The sequence below is a fragment of the Micromys minutus genome (genome assembly GCF_963924665.1).
Source record: "Micromys minutus genome assembly, chromosome: 26".
In the NCBI taxonomy this organism is placed as follows: domain Eukaryota; kingdom Metazoa; phylum Chordata; class Mammalia; order Rodentia; family Muridae; genus Micromys; species Micromys minutus.
Window position 1 is genome coordinate 12,150,373 of NC_137961.1, and position 15,227 is coordinate 12,165,599.

General features: G+C 40.8%; 1 protein-coding gene across 1 annotated transcript in view; it reads right to left on the minus strand.

Moving 5' to 3' along the window:
- Nucleotides 1-194: 194 nt before the first annotated feature.
- Nucleotides 195-15,227, minus strand: part of NSMAF (neutral sphingomyelinase activation associated factor) — a 55,224-nt gene continuing 40,191 nt past the window's right edge. Inside the window, exons 24-31 of the mRNA XM_080938502.1 lie at nt 13,245-13,312; nt 12,460-12,527; nt 11,952-12,075; nt 10,182-10,265; nt 2,171-2,321; nt 1,722-1,824; nt 1,502-1,611; nt 195-817 (exon numbers count right to left, since the gene is read on the minus strand). Of these exons, the coding sequence (XP_080794628.1) occupies nt 723-817; nt 1,502-1,611; nt 1,722-1,824; nt 2,171-2,321; nt 10,182-10,265; nt 11,952-12,075; nt 12,460-12,527; nt 13,245-13,312 (803 nt within the window). The 3' untranslated portion in view covers nt 195-722. The remainder of the gene's footprint in view (nt 818-1,501; nt 1,612-1,721; nt 1,825-2,170; nt 2,322-10,181; nt 10,266-11,951; nt 12,076-12,459; nt 12,528-13,244; nt 13,313-15,227) is intronic.

Consider the following 15,227-nt stretch of genomic DNA (forward strand, 5'->3'; position numbering starts at 1 on the left):
TACCCTACTAGAAATTTATAATTCCCAGTTTGATATCCACCTTGCTTTCTGGACTTGTACTGAATGCAGGTCCAAAAGATATGAGATTGTATTTGTGTAATTAGGTACGGTTTTGTAGAAGGATTAATACTTGTGATTAAATTAGACAAGGGAAAAGCGCTTTCATTACAGAAAAATATTTTTAATGTAGAAAAGATGAACATTTAGTAGCATAATGAAATATAAACCATTGCTATACACAGTAATAGACTTACTGTTTATAAGAACAGCTATTCCTCCCCCAGATTCTTAGAATCTGGGCACACAACACTGCAGAAAGTAACCAGTCCATGAAAACACACCAAAGAACTGTGTTACCGTCAGAAGCTGGGCAGCTTGGGTCAGAGGCTCCTTGGGGACTGAGCTGACCAGTGCTGTTCAATGGCCCTCAGTCCACCTGGGTATTTTCCTTGCCCGGAACCACCCAGCAATCTTGTAACTGTTGTCATATATGACGGTCCCCTGTCTTAGAATGTGCTTTTCCCTAACATGGCCATGTTTTATCTGCTTAATGGATGACAACAAATGGCTTTGAATGAAGTCACTGTGATTTAAGAAGTTGAAACCACACATTCTTCATGTGGTAAAACTTCTCTAAGTACTATCATTGCACATTGACCAGTTAAAAGTGTGGTTTAAAAATCCATTAAATAGAATTGAACTCGATAGATAGGAAAAGGCACTTAATACTGCAATTTCCAGAACATAATTTGTCTGTCTTCCCCTCCTGTGATGACGCTGCTACACTGTTCATTCATCCAGATGCATGTCACGGCACCTGAAAGACATTGCAGTGAGAGAGGAGCAACCAAAGGCAGACACAGGGCCTGCCATGCTCACTTCTGAGCCCTGACACAGGAAGTAACTATGAATCTAAAAGCGAAACAATTGTTGGGAACACACACAAGAAACATGGAGAAATTTATGGAAAGGGAAGTGGGCAGTCTGTATCCAGCCTGGTGATTTTCCATTGACAGAGTCACATAAAAATGGTAGCTGTTAAAAAACCTACCAAACTGAAAGGAAAGCACAGCTACACAATTTTAGGAAAAATGAAAATTGTACAGGAAGAGAGAGTTAAGGTAGGCAGTTACGTGTCACAGTTAATACAGTCCTCCAGATGACTAGGAAGCATGCAGTGTAAGCACACTACACTGGATCTCCGGGAATGAGCGGGAGAGAAGGGAAAGGGAGCGGAGAGCGCGCCATGATACTGCGCATGCGCAGTTCTAGCCGCACAATGCTTTCAGTAAGATCCAAATGGGATTCACGGCCAAATCTCCCCTCAAGACTGGCAGCCTGACACCCGTGGGTAAGAGGCCAAAATAAGGAAACTAAAAGATATAACCACTGGCCTGTGCGAGGGAAATGTTAGCTCATAGAACACATGGGGTGGTGTCTGCCTGAGAAATGAGGGCTTGCGTCAAAGGGCTCATCGGCAGATGAAGAGAGCCGGACTCACCTGTGTGGCCCTGTATCCGCTCACTGACTTTTGCTCCAAGGAGGTCCCAAACGAGCAGGTCACCAGATTGACTTCCAGATAAGACAGAATTTCCATCCCAGACAAAGCACCTGCAAGCATGATCAGGAGACAGTCCGTCATAAAAGAAGGATGTGGCCCGGGTCAAGCATGACCAAACGGAATGATCACAAATGTTACCACCGCCACTTGGCAGCTGTACCTCTGCGGCTCCTCTGAGGCCATGGAGGAGATGAGCATGCCCGTCTGCACGTCAATCACATTCAGGCAGCCGTCGGCTCCTGTGCTGAGGACGTGGCGACTGTCTGCCATAAAGACACATGGAGCTACTTCAGAAAGTGGCTTTATTTCTGAATCTACTCCCTGTTTCATTTTCCTTGAGCTCCTTGGATTCTTGAAATGGTTTGTTTGGTTTTCAGTTTCTTAGACCCCATAGTGAGATGACCCTTTGATGAGTTCATTTCCATCATCCAGGCTGATCTCTCCAGATGAAGAATTAGAAGAAGTCTCCAATTTATAAATTACCAGTGTCAAAGTATGTATGTATCCAGACATGAACCACCCTATAGGCAAAACCTCTCATCATCTATTGAACTTTTCATTTCAGAGTTCAAATAAACTGTCATTTGTACTGAAAAGGATAACACCTACCTGGGCTAAAAGCAGCATCACATACTGTCCCTGAATGGCATGAAATCTGGTGTAATAATGTGGCTGTAGTGAGGTCCCAAATATTCACCATGCCTTCTTTGGTGCCAGAGACTAACAATGTGCTTACAGCATTTAAATTGATAGTATTGACCTAGAAGAAATGTGAGAAATAATTTTGTTAGATCACTCATTAACTATGTGTGTCTTAGGCTCATAAAACTCTACACCCACAATGATAAACATTAAACTGTTGTGCAATAAGCTGGTGCAGCTAATGTGTTCGTATTATATTTTAGTAGCATTTTATCAAATGGCCATTTATTTTAAAATGAAGTTCCAAGGATGCCAGAAAAAAAATACAAGTATGTGAAATAATTTAGGGAGTTTTAGTGCTAATAGCCTAAAATAGTCTAAAGAATTAAGTATGTGGGAATGTAGAGATGGCTCTGTGGTTAATAACATGCACTGCTCTTGGACTAGAACCAGTTAGGTTCTGAGCACTCAGATGAAGTGGTTCACAACAGGCTGTAGCTCCATCACCAGCAGATCTAACACCCTACTGTCTTACAGGAATACTTGCACTCAGGTGTGCGTCCTCCCTCCCTCCCTCCCTCCCTCCCTCCCTCCCTCCCTCCCTCCCTCCCTCTAAAAAGTTAGCTTCTTCCCTCCAACCTGCTATCTGCAGACTCACCACCCTAATTGTAGACTTGCAGCGATAAACTCATCTGTGCATCCCTTTCCCTGACCTACATCTAGAACTGCGGTTTGGAAGCATTCTTTCCTTGGTCCAGTTAAACAGCTCCTTCAGCTTTCCGTGCCCTGGCTCAGGTGGTGCACCTCCTGCACTGGCCCAGTCTAAGGAAGGCCAGACTAACACACGAGACACAACCAAAAAGTCCACATGCCCACGTCCAACCGCAAAATAAACAAAGACCAGCAGCATGTCTCCTCGCTCACTAGTCCTAGAAAAGTGTTCTCCACTCACAACTCCCTAGGTGAACCGTAGGATACAATTTCAAAGGACAATCACATTTGTATCACATAATTCATTTAGGAATTTAATGAAGATATTAAGTCCACGAGCATAACAAACACCTAAGAGACATCCAAGAAACTTCAGTAAAGATAATTTAAGATTTCAAAACTGAATTTAATAAAGAGATGGAAACTGAAGAAAACCATAAGCCAAGATGAATTGAAAAACTCAATAACTCAAGGAGAAAATTCAGGGGAAAACCTAGCAAGCAGAAGACAGAAAGAACATCAGGACTTGAAGATAGAGGACCTAGATTAAATAAGCAAAGAAAATTAAACATTAAAAAATATATATACATGAAAGGAATTTACAGGAAATATGGAACATCATTAGAAGACCAACTCTTCAAATTATAGACATACATGAAGGAGAAGAGTCCCAGGAGAGAAGAACAGAGCGGATTATAGAAGGAAGCTCCCTCAGACTAAGGAGGATCTGCCCATACAAGGACGGGCACAGAAAACACAGAACCTCACCTAGGCCGGACCCAACAGGAATCACCTCACAGTGTATCACAGTCAAAGCATTAAATGTACAGAGAAAATACAACCGCAAGAGGAAAAACAAAGTCACCAGCAAAGGAAAACACAGCAGAACAATTCCTAATTATGCAATGGAAACTGAAAGCTTCAAGAACTTGGAACAATGCAGTCCACAACCAAATGCCAACTTTGTAAACGTTTTGTATCCAGCCAAAGTGTCTGCCATAGTTGAAGGAGAAAGAACAGGTTTCTATGGTCGAAACAGCCTGGGGAAAACAAACCATGTCCAAGTTAAAGTACACAGAAACACCACACAGAACACTAGAAGCAGAGGACTAAGCTCAGCCAAGTCTCTCTAGAAAGAAAAGAAATGAAGCCTAATTTAATAAAAACCAAGCAATTAAACACAAGCCAGAAAAACAAAACTAAACTGACTGCAGTCTATCCACACCTTTTGATAATATTTAAGTATTAATGGATTAAAAACCAAAAATCCATGGTATGTTGTCTACAAAAATATCTCAGCTTTAAAGACAGGTACCACCTTGAAAGAATGGGGAAACTATTCCAAGTAAATGGGATAAAGAAGCAAAAAGGCTTGCCATTCTAATATAAGGAAAAAAGAAAGATTTCAAACCTGAGAAACTATGAAGGGTACTTCATTTCTAATCAAGGTATTGTCAGAAAAATATCATAATACCAGACATATATACACCAAACTCTGGTGTACCCATTTAGTTACAAACATACTAGTGGAATTAAAGACAGATGAACACAGTCACAATCATAGTAGAGAATTTTAACAGCCCACCTTCTCCAATAGATAAGTCATCTGGACAAACAAGACCAAAAAAAAAAAAACAGAGAAACTTCAGAAAGTTTTCTTACATGGTCCTAACATACCTATGGAATATTCTACCAAAATACCAATAATATACATCCTCTCAGCAGCACATAGGAGCGTCTCCAAAATAGACAACATGCTGGCACACAAAGCAAACCTTTGAACTAATCTAGTGAACCCTATGTAACCAGTATGTAATAAAGTCAACAGCAAAGAAAACGAAGTGCATAAACTCATGGAGATTTAACAACTCATATTCAATGATGAAAGAAGAAATCATAACAAACGTTCCCAAGAATAAGTGAGAATGAAAACACAGCCCATGGGACACTGAGGAGTCCTACGAGCGACGTTTATATTTACAGTGTCTATATTCAAAAAGTCAGAAGGCAGCTGGGCAGGTGCACACCTTCAATCCCAGTACTCTGGAGACACAGGAAGGTAGAGCTCTGCGAGTCTGGTCTACAGAGTAAGTTCTAGGACAGTCAAGGCTACACAGAGAAACTCTGTCTTAAAAAACAAAAACCAAAAAGTCAGAAATCATAGATAAATAACTTATTGATTCAATTCAAAAGATTAAAAAACAAAACCAAAGCAAGTAGCTCGTAAGAAGTAAAAACAAAACAGAAATGAATGACACAGAAATAAAACAATACAAAGAATCAATGACTCTAAAAGCTGGTTCTTTGAGAAGATTGACAGGCCCTTGGCTCAATTAACCAAAACAAATGAGCCAAATTAACAGACTCAAGAACATGAAGGAAAAATTATAACCGACAGTCAAAATACAGAACATTATAAGGCAATAATTAAAAAACCCGTTCTCCATTAAGCTGGAAAATCTAAAAGAAATGGGTGAATTTCTTGACTCATCTAAACTATCAAAGTTAAACCAAGAGGAGGCCAACAACCTAAACAGACATATAAATAGGTATAAATTGAAGCAATAAAAAGCCATTGTTCTGACTAAAAATGTCTAGGCTCAGATGGATTCACAGAACTACCAGATTTTCGAAGAGCCACACCAATCCTTCTTAAATTCTTCATAAAAATAAAGGATCACTTCCAAACTCTTTTCTGTGAAACCAGTATTACTATCCTACCCAAACCAGACACCACAAAAAAACCAAAACCAAAACCAAAACCAAAACCAAAAAAAAAAAAAAAAAAACCAAAAAACTACATACCAATATCCCCTTTGACTATAAAATTAAAAATCGTCAGCATCATACTGGTGAACTAAATAAAAGCACATAGCCAAGAGGTCGAATTGGTGTTGGATCCTGAAAATGCAGTTAGCTCAACACACTTGAGTAAATAAACATATTAAGTTATATAAATGGGCTTAAAGACACAAAACACATCATCTCAATGGCCACAGAAAAATCTTTTGTCAAAATCCTACATGCTTTCAGGATAAAAGTCCTAGCATAGTAGGCTGGAGGGAACATACCTCAACATATAAAGGCTATATGTGACCAGTTTATAACCAACATTATCCTAAATGGAGAAAAAATTAAAGCAGTCTCCTATTGGGAACAAGATAGGGCTGTCCACTACTCCCAGTCCTTTTCAATATAATGCTAGAAGCAGGTGCTGAAGCAATAAGGTAAGAAAAAAAAAAAAAAGGGAAGGATACAAATAGGAAAGGATGTTCAACTATCCATATTTGCAGATGGGTTGATATTGTACATAAGATCTCAGAGTTTCTGCTGCAAAACGTGGAAAAAACAATTTTAGGGAAGTGGCAGGGTGCACAATCAGCCTACACACATCAGCAGCCTTCCCACACACCAACAAACACCGAGAGAGATCATGGGTACTTTGACTTACAGTAGCATCAAACATAATAAAATATCTTTGAATAAACCCAAACCAGGAGGTAAAAGGCCTCTACAATGAACACATTAAATCTCTGAAGGGAATTTGAGAAAGACATTAGAAAATAGAAAGACATGTTCTATGATCATGTATCATTATCAGTATTATGAAAATGGCCATTTTACCAAAGCAATTTCCATATTCAATTTAACTCCAATCAAAATATCCACAATATCTTTCACAGAAAAAACAAAACAAAAACAATGTAAAACAAAAACCCTAAAATTCAAAAGGAACCAGAAAAGACTCCAAATAGCCAAAACAATCCTCAACAAAAAGAATAATAAGGGGAGACTGTATTCTAGACTTGTAATAAAGCTTGGTACTCATACAAAAACAGACATGCAAGCCAAAGGGATAAAAGAGAAGATACAAAAATATTAATATCCATAACTACTATCATCTGATCACTTATCGGAAGTCAAGAAAACATACCCTGTAGAAAGACAGCATCTTCTATAAGTGTTGCTGGCAAAATGCTAAGACTTCTAGAAAACATAGGCAAATATCCTAGAAGATACAGGTGTCAGAACTTTTTCAACATGACTCTATTAGCCAAGGGATTGAGGCCAGCAATTGAAAAGCAGGAATACGTAAAATTAAAAAGCTTCCATACAGCTAAGGAAACAGTCAACTGGATAAATTAATATTCAGATTAATAATTGGGTTGATATTCAGAATATAAAAGGAAACAGAGCCAATGAAACAAATGGCTCAATTGAACAACAGGCTAAGGATCTAAACAGAGAAAGAAGAAATAAAGATGGCTAAAAATACTTCAGAAAGTGTGCACAATCTTTAGCAATTAGAAAAGTGAAAATTAACACAGCTTTGAGATTTCATCTCACCATGATCTGAATGGCCAAGACAACAAAGCACCTGACAGAATTGAATACATGGTTGGTGGGAATGCTGACTGGTGCAGCCACTCCGAGAATCAGTGTGGGAAATCCTCAAGAATCTGAAAATGAATCTATCTGACCAAGTTCTTTGGCATATTCCCAAAGAACTCTAGCATCCTGGGCCACAGATAATGCTCAGACATATGCATTAGTGCCCTATTCACCATAGCTAGGAAATGTAAACAATCTAAATGTCCTCCAATAGATAACTGGTAATGAAAATGTGGTACTTAAGTAATGGAATTCTGTCTGGCCGTAAAGAAAAATAAAATTTGCAGGTAAATCAATGAACCTAGCAAAGATTATATTGAGTGAGTAAAGCAAAATCCAGAAAGACAGATGCTGCGTGTTCTTATCTGCCGTTCCTAGTTTGAAATCTTCAGAGGCAAGTATGTAACACAAAAACCAGGGAAGTTGAAATGAACCATAGGTGTGTGGGAGGAATGGGAAATAGAATAATCAAGGGGCACCAGCTCAGGGAGGTAAATACCGAAGAGATGAGGGACAAATAGCTCATGTTGGCATAAAATTATACACAATGTTATACACAATATGAAAATGTATGTGCGGGTACACACACACACACACACACACACACACACATGAAATTAAGCCACTTGGACTGACAGTGCTTCCCGGAAGAATCATAGACTAACAAGTACTCCAGTACCAGACATGAGAAATTGTCCTTCAAATGGTCACGGTAGTCCAAGTGACTCTGCAAACAATAAGGATTACTGACATAGCTCTTGACATAACTCAAATGACTTGAGTTGGGTCTGATCTGAATGCTTCTTTGCTGTGGTCCTGCTTCCACAGTTCCAGAAAGTACTATGCCAGCTGCCAAGGGAAAGAAGCCACTGAATAGTCCTACCCAGCTGCAACACCTAGGAACCAAGGCGATAGTGGGTAAGGTAAGCTATGCATGAGAGCCCAGTAAGTGGCATTCACACATGAGAGGCAACCAACAGCTATCTCGTTAGACTTAAGGTGACCTTAACAGGAGGGAAAGCATTCCCGGGACATTCCTGAACTCGGGGACCAATGAGGTCATGACTTTAGAAAAGAATCTATTAGTACCACTTTGCTAGTAATGTGTTACTACATTCTAAACTCACCTTAATACCCATAGATAAGCACAGTTTCCACCCCCCATTAAAGAAGCCGCTCTTTACAGCACATGGAGACAACAAACAACCTCACAGCAAACAACCTGTAAGGAACCACGCCCCAGTGGATACAGTCGTATTCTAGCTCCTACATCTATGGCTCATGGAGCATCAAGGACGACAGGAAAGAGAGAACATAAGAGCCAAGATAGCAGGAAGTTGTCGGTGAAGCCGTTTCTCTTAGGAATGGCTACGGAAACAAGGCTGGAAGAGTGGCAGCAGCAATGGACATGTTAGTGTGGAAAGGGGAAAATGATATAGGGATCACCACGAGGCAGAACTCCGGGCGACTGATGACTGCAGGGAGATGAGCCTCCTTATGGTTGTTCAATGCAGAGCCATCAGCCTTGAAACCATCTACACAGCACCAACAAAACAGACTCAACAGACTGTATTTATAGTTTGTGCCTACACATATACATATGCATGTGTGCATGTAACAATATTTTATAAAGAGATTATCAGCTTGAAAGTGGGGCCTGGTGGGAACTTAGGCAAGGTTAGGTGAGAGGGATTAAAGGGAGGAAGGGAAGGTAGAAAATGATGTGATTGTTGGGATTCTATAAACCCCACCCCTTAGTTACCTAGCAACAGCCAGGTATGCTCCGCCCCAGTGACCTGACACTATAAAAGGAGCTGCTTGACCCCTCCTGTCTCTCTTGCTCTTACAGCCTTGCTCTCCCACACCTACCTCTCCTCTTCCCTTTCCCTTCCCCCCTCTCTCCCACGTGCTCATGGCCCGCCTCTACTCCTCTACTTCTCTCTCTCTCTCTCTCTCTCTCTCTCTCTCTCTCTCTCTCTCTCTCTCTCTCTCTCTGCCTCTACTACCCTCTTAACTCTGCCATGACCTGAATAAACTCTATTCTGTACTGTACTATACCGTTGTGTGGCTGGTCCCTCAGGGGGAAGGGATTCCCAACATGGACCACCCCCCCCAGGCATCTCCCTTGCCCCCAGGCCTCGCCGCACCTCCATGGGTCATATGCCCCCCACTCTCTTCATCCTTCCTAACATTGGTGCTGAAACCCGGGATGTCATCTTTTAACAGCAGTGATTCTCTTTCAATGAAAAGCATTTTAAAAAGTTAACTCTGACTAATAAAGCACACGAAGGTTTGACTATTTTTTATTTATCATGACTAATAAATATAACTGCTTGAAGCAGGGCTGATCCATGATTGTTTGAAGGCTTTTTGGAATGAGGGATCAATCTCTCTATTTGATACTAAGTATCTTTAATCATAGTCAGAGGACTGAGGACTCAGCACCAGTTCACAGTGGACAAAAGCTACCGTAAACCATGTCCCAGAACACAGCACCATGACTCTAATACCGGGAACAAGCTTTACTTTGGCTCTGCTACAAGGCTGTGCGCTCTTGGGCACAGCAGACAGCTTGTCACTGTTCTCAGCTTTGGGATCGGTATCTCCTGAACAGATGGTCTTCACCTTTTAGTTCAGAAAGCACGAAGATACTAGGTCCCACCTTAGAACTGACATTTGAAAATTAACTGGAAACCGAATTCTCAGGGAAATGTACAAAGGAACAAATTAGAGGGGGAAAGGAAGGCAGAGGGTTATCCAGAGAGCTTGCCTACGGTCCAGAATATGCACAAGGAAACGAGGGGGAAAACCGTACGCAAACCAAGTACTTACTCCCCACCCACCCTCTGGACCCAGAGCTCACTGTTGGACTCACACTGACGTCATGCTCCAGCTCAGCCAGCAAGTCAAACTGGTGTCTTTTTGTGCCTGGCATTTCTGCCGGAACACCGGACCACACCTAGAACAGAGCACATTGCAGAAGGTATTTTTAAACCTTAATACCAAATTCTCAGCACAACTGAAAAAAAACCCCATCCCGCCTGCCTGCCAAGGGATGCTGAGACAGGTCCAGCTTTCCTTGTAGGCTTCTTCCCCACCTGTACACACCCGCCTCTGTCCCCAGTTGTCCCCTGAATGTTGTGTTCTGTGCAGTTGAAGCACTGTGTGAATAAAGGGATTGTGAATGCAGAAGTGTGGTAGGGTCTGCTAATGTTTCAAGAAGTAAGCAACCGGAACCCCCAAAGCATTAAAATTATGTACAGGAAACATATCCATAAGGTTGGAGAAAAAATTCTGACCAACGCTGCAAAGATCATAATCGTTTTTGTTTCTCTCTCTCTTTTTCTTGTGCACAGAATCACACTGGAAGCCTAAGGTAAGGAGCACGGGAGTGTCTGGTATGAAAGCCACACAGTCTGAAGAACAGGCCTGTGGCTTCCTGCAGTTCAGAAATGGTGAATGAGGACATGGAAGCCTGCCTCACACCAAAACACACTGGTCTTTTGATGATTCCTCCACTTAAGTGGCACTGTTAGGATCAACTGATCAACTGTAATTCCAGTCATCAAGCAAGAAAAGCTCCAATTCTTGCTTGAACAACAGGCCTGTCAACCCCGAGGGGAACACACTGAACAGAAACGCAGTGAAACTGTTATTGAAGACACAACACACTTACACTGAAGGACGTAAGAAATCAAGTTAGAAATGACCTAAGGATTTCCTTCCCTGCTGGCTACCTTTCAGTGTCAGTCACTGAGGTAACTAGGTTTATTCAACAGTGGACCCTGTTTGCTATTAGAGTGACCTGCCAGCAAAGTGTGCCTACTCTGTACAACAGCTTTCCAACTGGATTTGAGGCTAACTCTAGAGGGAGGAATTCAGTCTTATAAACCTGGTCAAAAGCCCACAGCTGGGGAAGTCCAGGGCCTTAAGTGAAAGCCTATTATTGCTGCTTTGCTGAAGAGCCAAACTGCCAATATGTCTTCTAAATACCTATGTGTAGACCCACAGGTAGGTGCTGCCTCAACCTTGGTCAGAGAAGCTGCTTCCTGAAGCATAAAGCAGGTCCTAACAGTCCGTGGAGTGGGCAGGAATGATATCAAATGTCCTCTGAATATGACAAGGCTGCTGTGGCTCTCATGAACTCATGAACAGTGTGGTCACCTGCATGAGACTTCCACAGTATTCCACCATGAATAGGAGGGAGTCATGAGGCTCTATCCCTAGCTAAGAAACTATTGGCAACTTGTTTGGTGGGGGTACCATTTTCCTCCAAGGGTGAGCCATCTGCTGAGTTACTCAGGCTCTTGTGGAGGGCCTAGATCCATTTTCCATGCTTGCAACACTAATTGGAGTCTGGGTTTAAAGGAACAGGAGGGGGAGTTGAAGTTAGGAGGGGAAGTTCTGGGAGAGTCCAGGGTAAAAAGGGGAGATTTGTGTTGGATATGATCAAGATATATTTTATGCATTTACAAAACTATCAAAAAAAAAAATAAAGGCTTAAGAAAAGGCAATTGATAGCATATCTTTATATATCATGAATATACTTTCTGGAAAAGTGAAGTGATTGAATATATCGATAGGAGGCTGAATGGCTCGCAGTATTTCATGATCAAACATTTTCAGTTAAAGAGTGTCTATGAACCTTCACGGTAGAGTCCCAAGATGCAGAGAACAGCCTGTCACTGTGCCAGCAGATCTTACTGACGGCGTCATCATGTCCCAGCAGTGTGTCTTGGCGTCTTCCAAATGCTATGGAATAAAAATAGCTAAAAGATAACAACAACTATTAAAATAATATCCAAGCTTAATTTTAAGATTCTTAAACATGCATTTAGGAAACAAGTATTGTTTCTTAAATTCTAAACTAAGGCTTGCTGAAGCTACACATTTCTTGATCTTGTATTATTAAGTGAAAAGTATTCAATGTTTAAAAGTGAAATCAGATTATTTCCCAACTGTCTTAGTTACATTTCACCTGAGTTTAATAGTTAGAAAAATAGATTTTAACTGGAGAAATTTGAATCCAGCACCACTGTCCTTATCTCTAGTGTGCATCTTCTAGCGCAAGGCCGTTGATCCCTCACATCCACATGAAAGACAGCTACTACGTATGCAGAATTCATTATAAAGAAGCAGGCATGGATACATACACATTGTTATCCCAAGAAGAACTTATGACAGTGGTGTCTCCTGGCAAAAGTAAACAAGATGATAGAGCCTGGAATATAAAAGATTTGATATCAATCATTTGCAATAATTAGTAGATCCTTCATTGGTATGATAAGATTGATGTCAAGAGTCTTTCTATAGTGGCTTTGCTCATAACTCCCCACGGCTCAGAGCTGGCTACGTCTAGATGTAGGGCTTTCTCCAAAATGCTCAAATTTGCCAGAAATTCACTGGCCCATCTTGATGCCTCTAGTGTTTCAACAGGGCTGGAGGAACATGGCTAATCTGGAATATATCATGACTGGAGGAACATGGCTAATCTAGAATACATCCTGGTTAGAAGATAATTCTTAAGAACAAAAGGCCCCTCTCCTTTTGGCAGCCATGTGAATAGTGATTGACTATGAGAATTATACAAGGTTCCTAATGAAATTTCAAAATCTCCTGGAGGATTGACATTAAAAATAAGGCACATTTTTAAATAACTTGTTTTATAGCTGAGTAATCAGAAGTGCCTAAATTATTTAAGTAGTACAGAAATATTTCTTTTCTGATAGCTAAAAAAAAAATTAGACTCATTAAGGAGAATTCTACTGGATATTCAAGATTTCTGATTAAAAATGAAGTCATACTAGTATTAGAAAGAAGCAAGTAGAAACTAGCCCTCCCTACCTTCTGCTATCCCTCCTTCTGCATCCTTGCACACGCTAGACAGATGCCCAGATCCTCAATGAACTTCTACCATAACACTGATACATGAACTTACCATATTTGAAAATGATATACTTCTTTGTAGCATTTTGGATTCCTTAGAAAACATCTTCAAAGTAGAATCTAAGTAGAACACAGACATGAAAGAAAGACTTCCTAAGAAGCCAAAGGACAGCTGCCCTTATTAAGTGTAAGAGGGGAACGTCAGTGCCATTTCACAGAGAACTAAGTACATATAGACTGAGTAGTCTGAGATCTTGCCAACATCAAGATTCTAGGTGCTAGAACTTCATGATCAGCTGGAAACCCACAATCAAGGTACAGGCATGGTATACCATGACATTTCCAAAAACCTTCATACACAGTGAAACCCCACACATAAGTACAAAGTTACAGAGACAGAAATCTTAATATCAAAGTTACAGATACAGAGGTGTGAGTTTGTGTTTGTTTGTTTTGTTTTTTGCATGCATGGATGCATGTGTAAACTACATGTGTGCCCTCTGCCTGTGAAGGCCAAAAGAGTATTGGATTCCCTAGAACTGGAGTTCTAGATGGTTTTGGATTAACATGTGTGTGCTAGGAACCAAGCCCTCGTTCTCTAATGTAGGTTGATATCAAGGCGATACATGATTGGACAGTAGAGAGTGGGGCGGGGATAAGGTTTTTTTGTAGGTGGGAGAGAGGAGGAAGGAGGAGAATCAAGATGGTGCCAGAGAAGGAGGATCTAGATCCAGGTGTCTAAACTGGTGATATGTAGTATTGAATATTTTTAAAGGTTTCTGTAGGTCAATTTGTCTTATCTAGGTGGGTGGTTTATATCTTTGTCAAGTGGTTGTAAGTTTACTGCGCAAATGTATTGTGGATTGAGAATTTAACATATAAATCTGATTAATAAATTGTTGATTACTGAGTCATGATTTTACCAGGTTGTGGGGAATATGAGCAAAGTTCCTGGCTTGTGGCTCTTGGACCGCAGGGCGGAGAAGCAGCCGGGGCAAGCGGCTCTGGCTCAGTGGTCCAGCTCCACGTGGACACGTGCAGAGTGAGGAAGTGTGGGAACCACGAGCTGCGGGTCCTTTTTTAATACTCAACGGCAACATTCTAAAGAGTAGCGAGCATTTTAAACCACTGAGCCATCTCTGTAGGCCCGATTTTTATTTTAAGAAAGCAAAGATTTTGGCAATAGGAGTAATTTTTAAAAATAAATGGCCTAATTATAGAGTGACAAATTTTATTCTGAACTACTTATAGATGAGAAGTAATTTTATTTTTATTTATGATTCCTTTCCACTGAGGAAGAAAATGTTTTGTTGTATAAGGAATAGTGTCTAAGGCAGGCACTGAAAATCCTGAGCTCAGCCCAACACGCTCCTGTTTTATAAAGCTACCAGACAGAGTTGCAGTTGAAGAGAAAGGCGGGGTTGAAGATTAAGCTGGAAAGGCGCAGGGGTGCAGACTCGAGACCCAGAAATGTGCCTGTCAAATGCTTTTAGTCCCTGCGGTAGATCAGATGCCAATCAAGTGCATATATTGGCTGGGAGAACCACTAACTTATAAAAGAATTATAACGCAGGAATTAAGATACCCAAATGTTTAATGTCCTTGACTAAGAGATACTGTGAAAATTCACTAACACAAACTCTTATGAACCCAGAAGTCCGGCTTAGTGGCAGAGCAGTTTCCTTCCATGGGGCAAAAGTCTCAGAGACCAGCTTCAGTACTGCACACAAAGCCAGGACTTACAACTTACTTCAATGTTGCTACAGATATTCCATCATATATAACCTACTTCCTGGATATCCAACATGGTAGGTACACTTTCAGGATGAACTTTAAATACATTTCTTCTGCAACACTAAAACTTCACCTTTCATTCTAATCTTTGCAACTGAATTTATGAAAATGTATAAAAACCTGGAGCCCCGTGTGACTTTTTCTTGAGGGGTGGAGTTAATCTTGGGACACTCTCCCAATTTGCGTTTGATTCTTTTAGGCAGGTCTACTGAAGACAATTTGACCCATCTTACAGAACCAA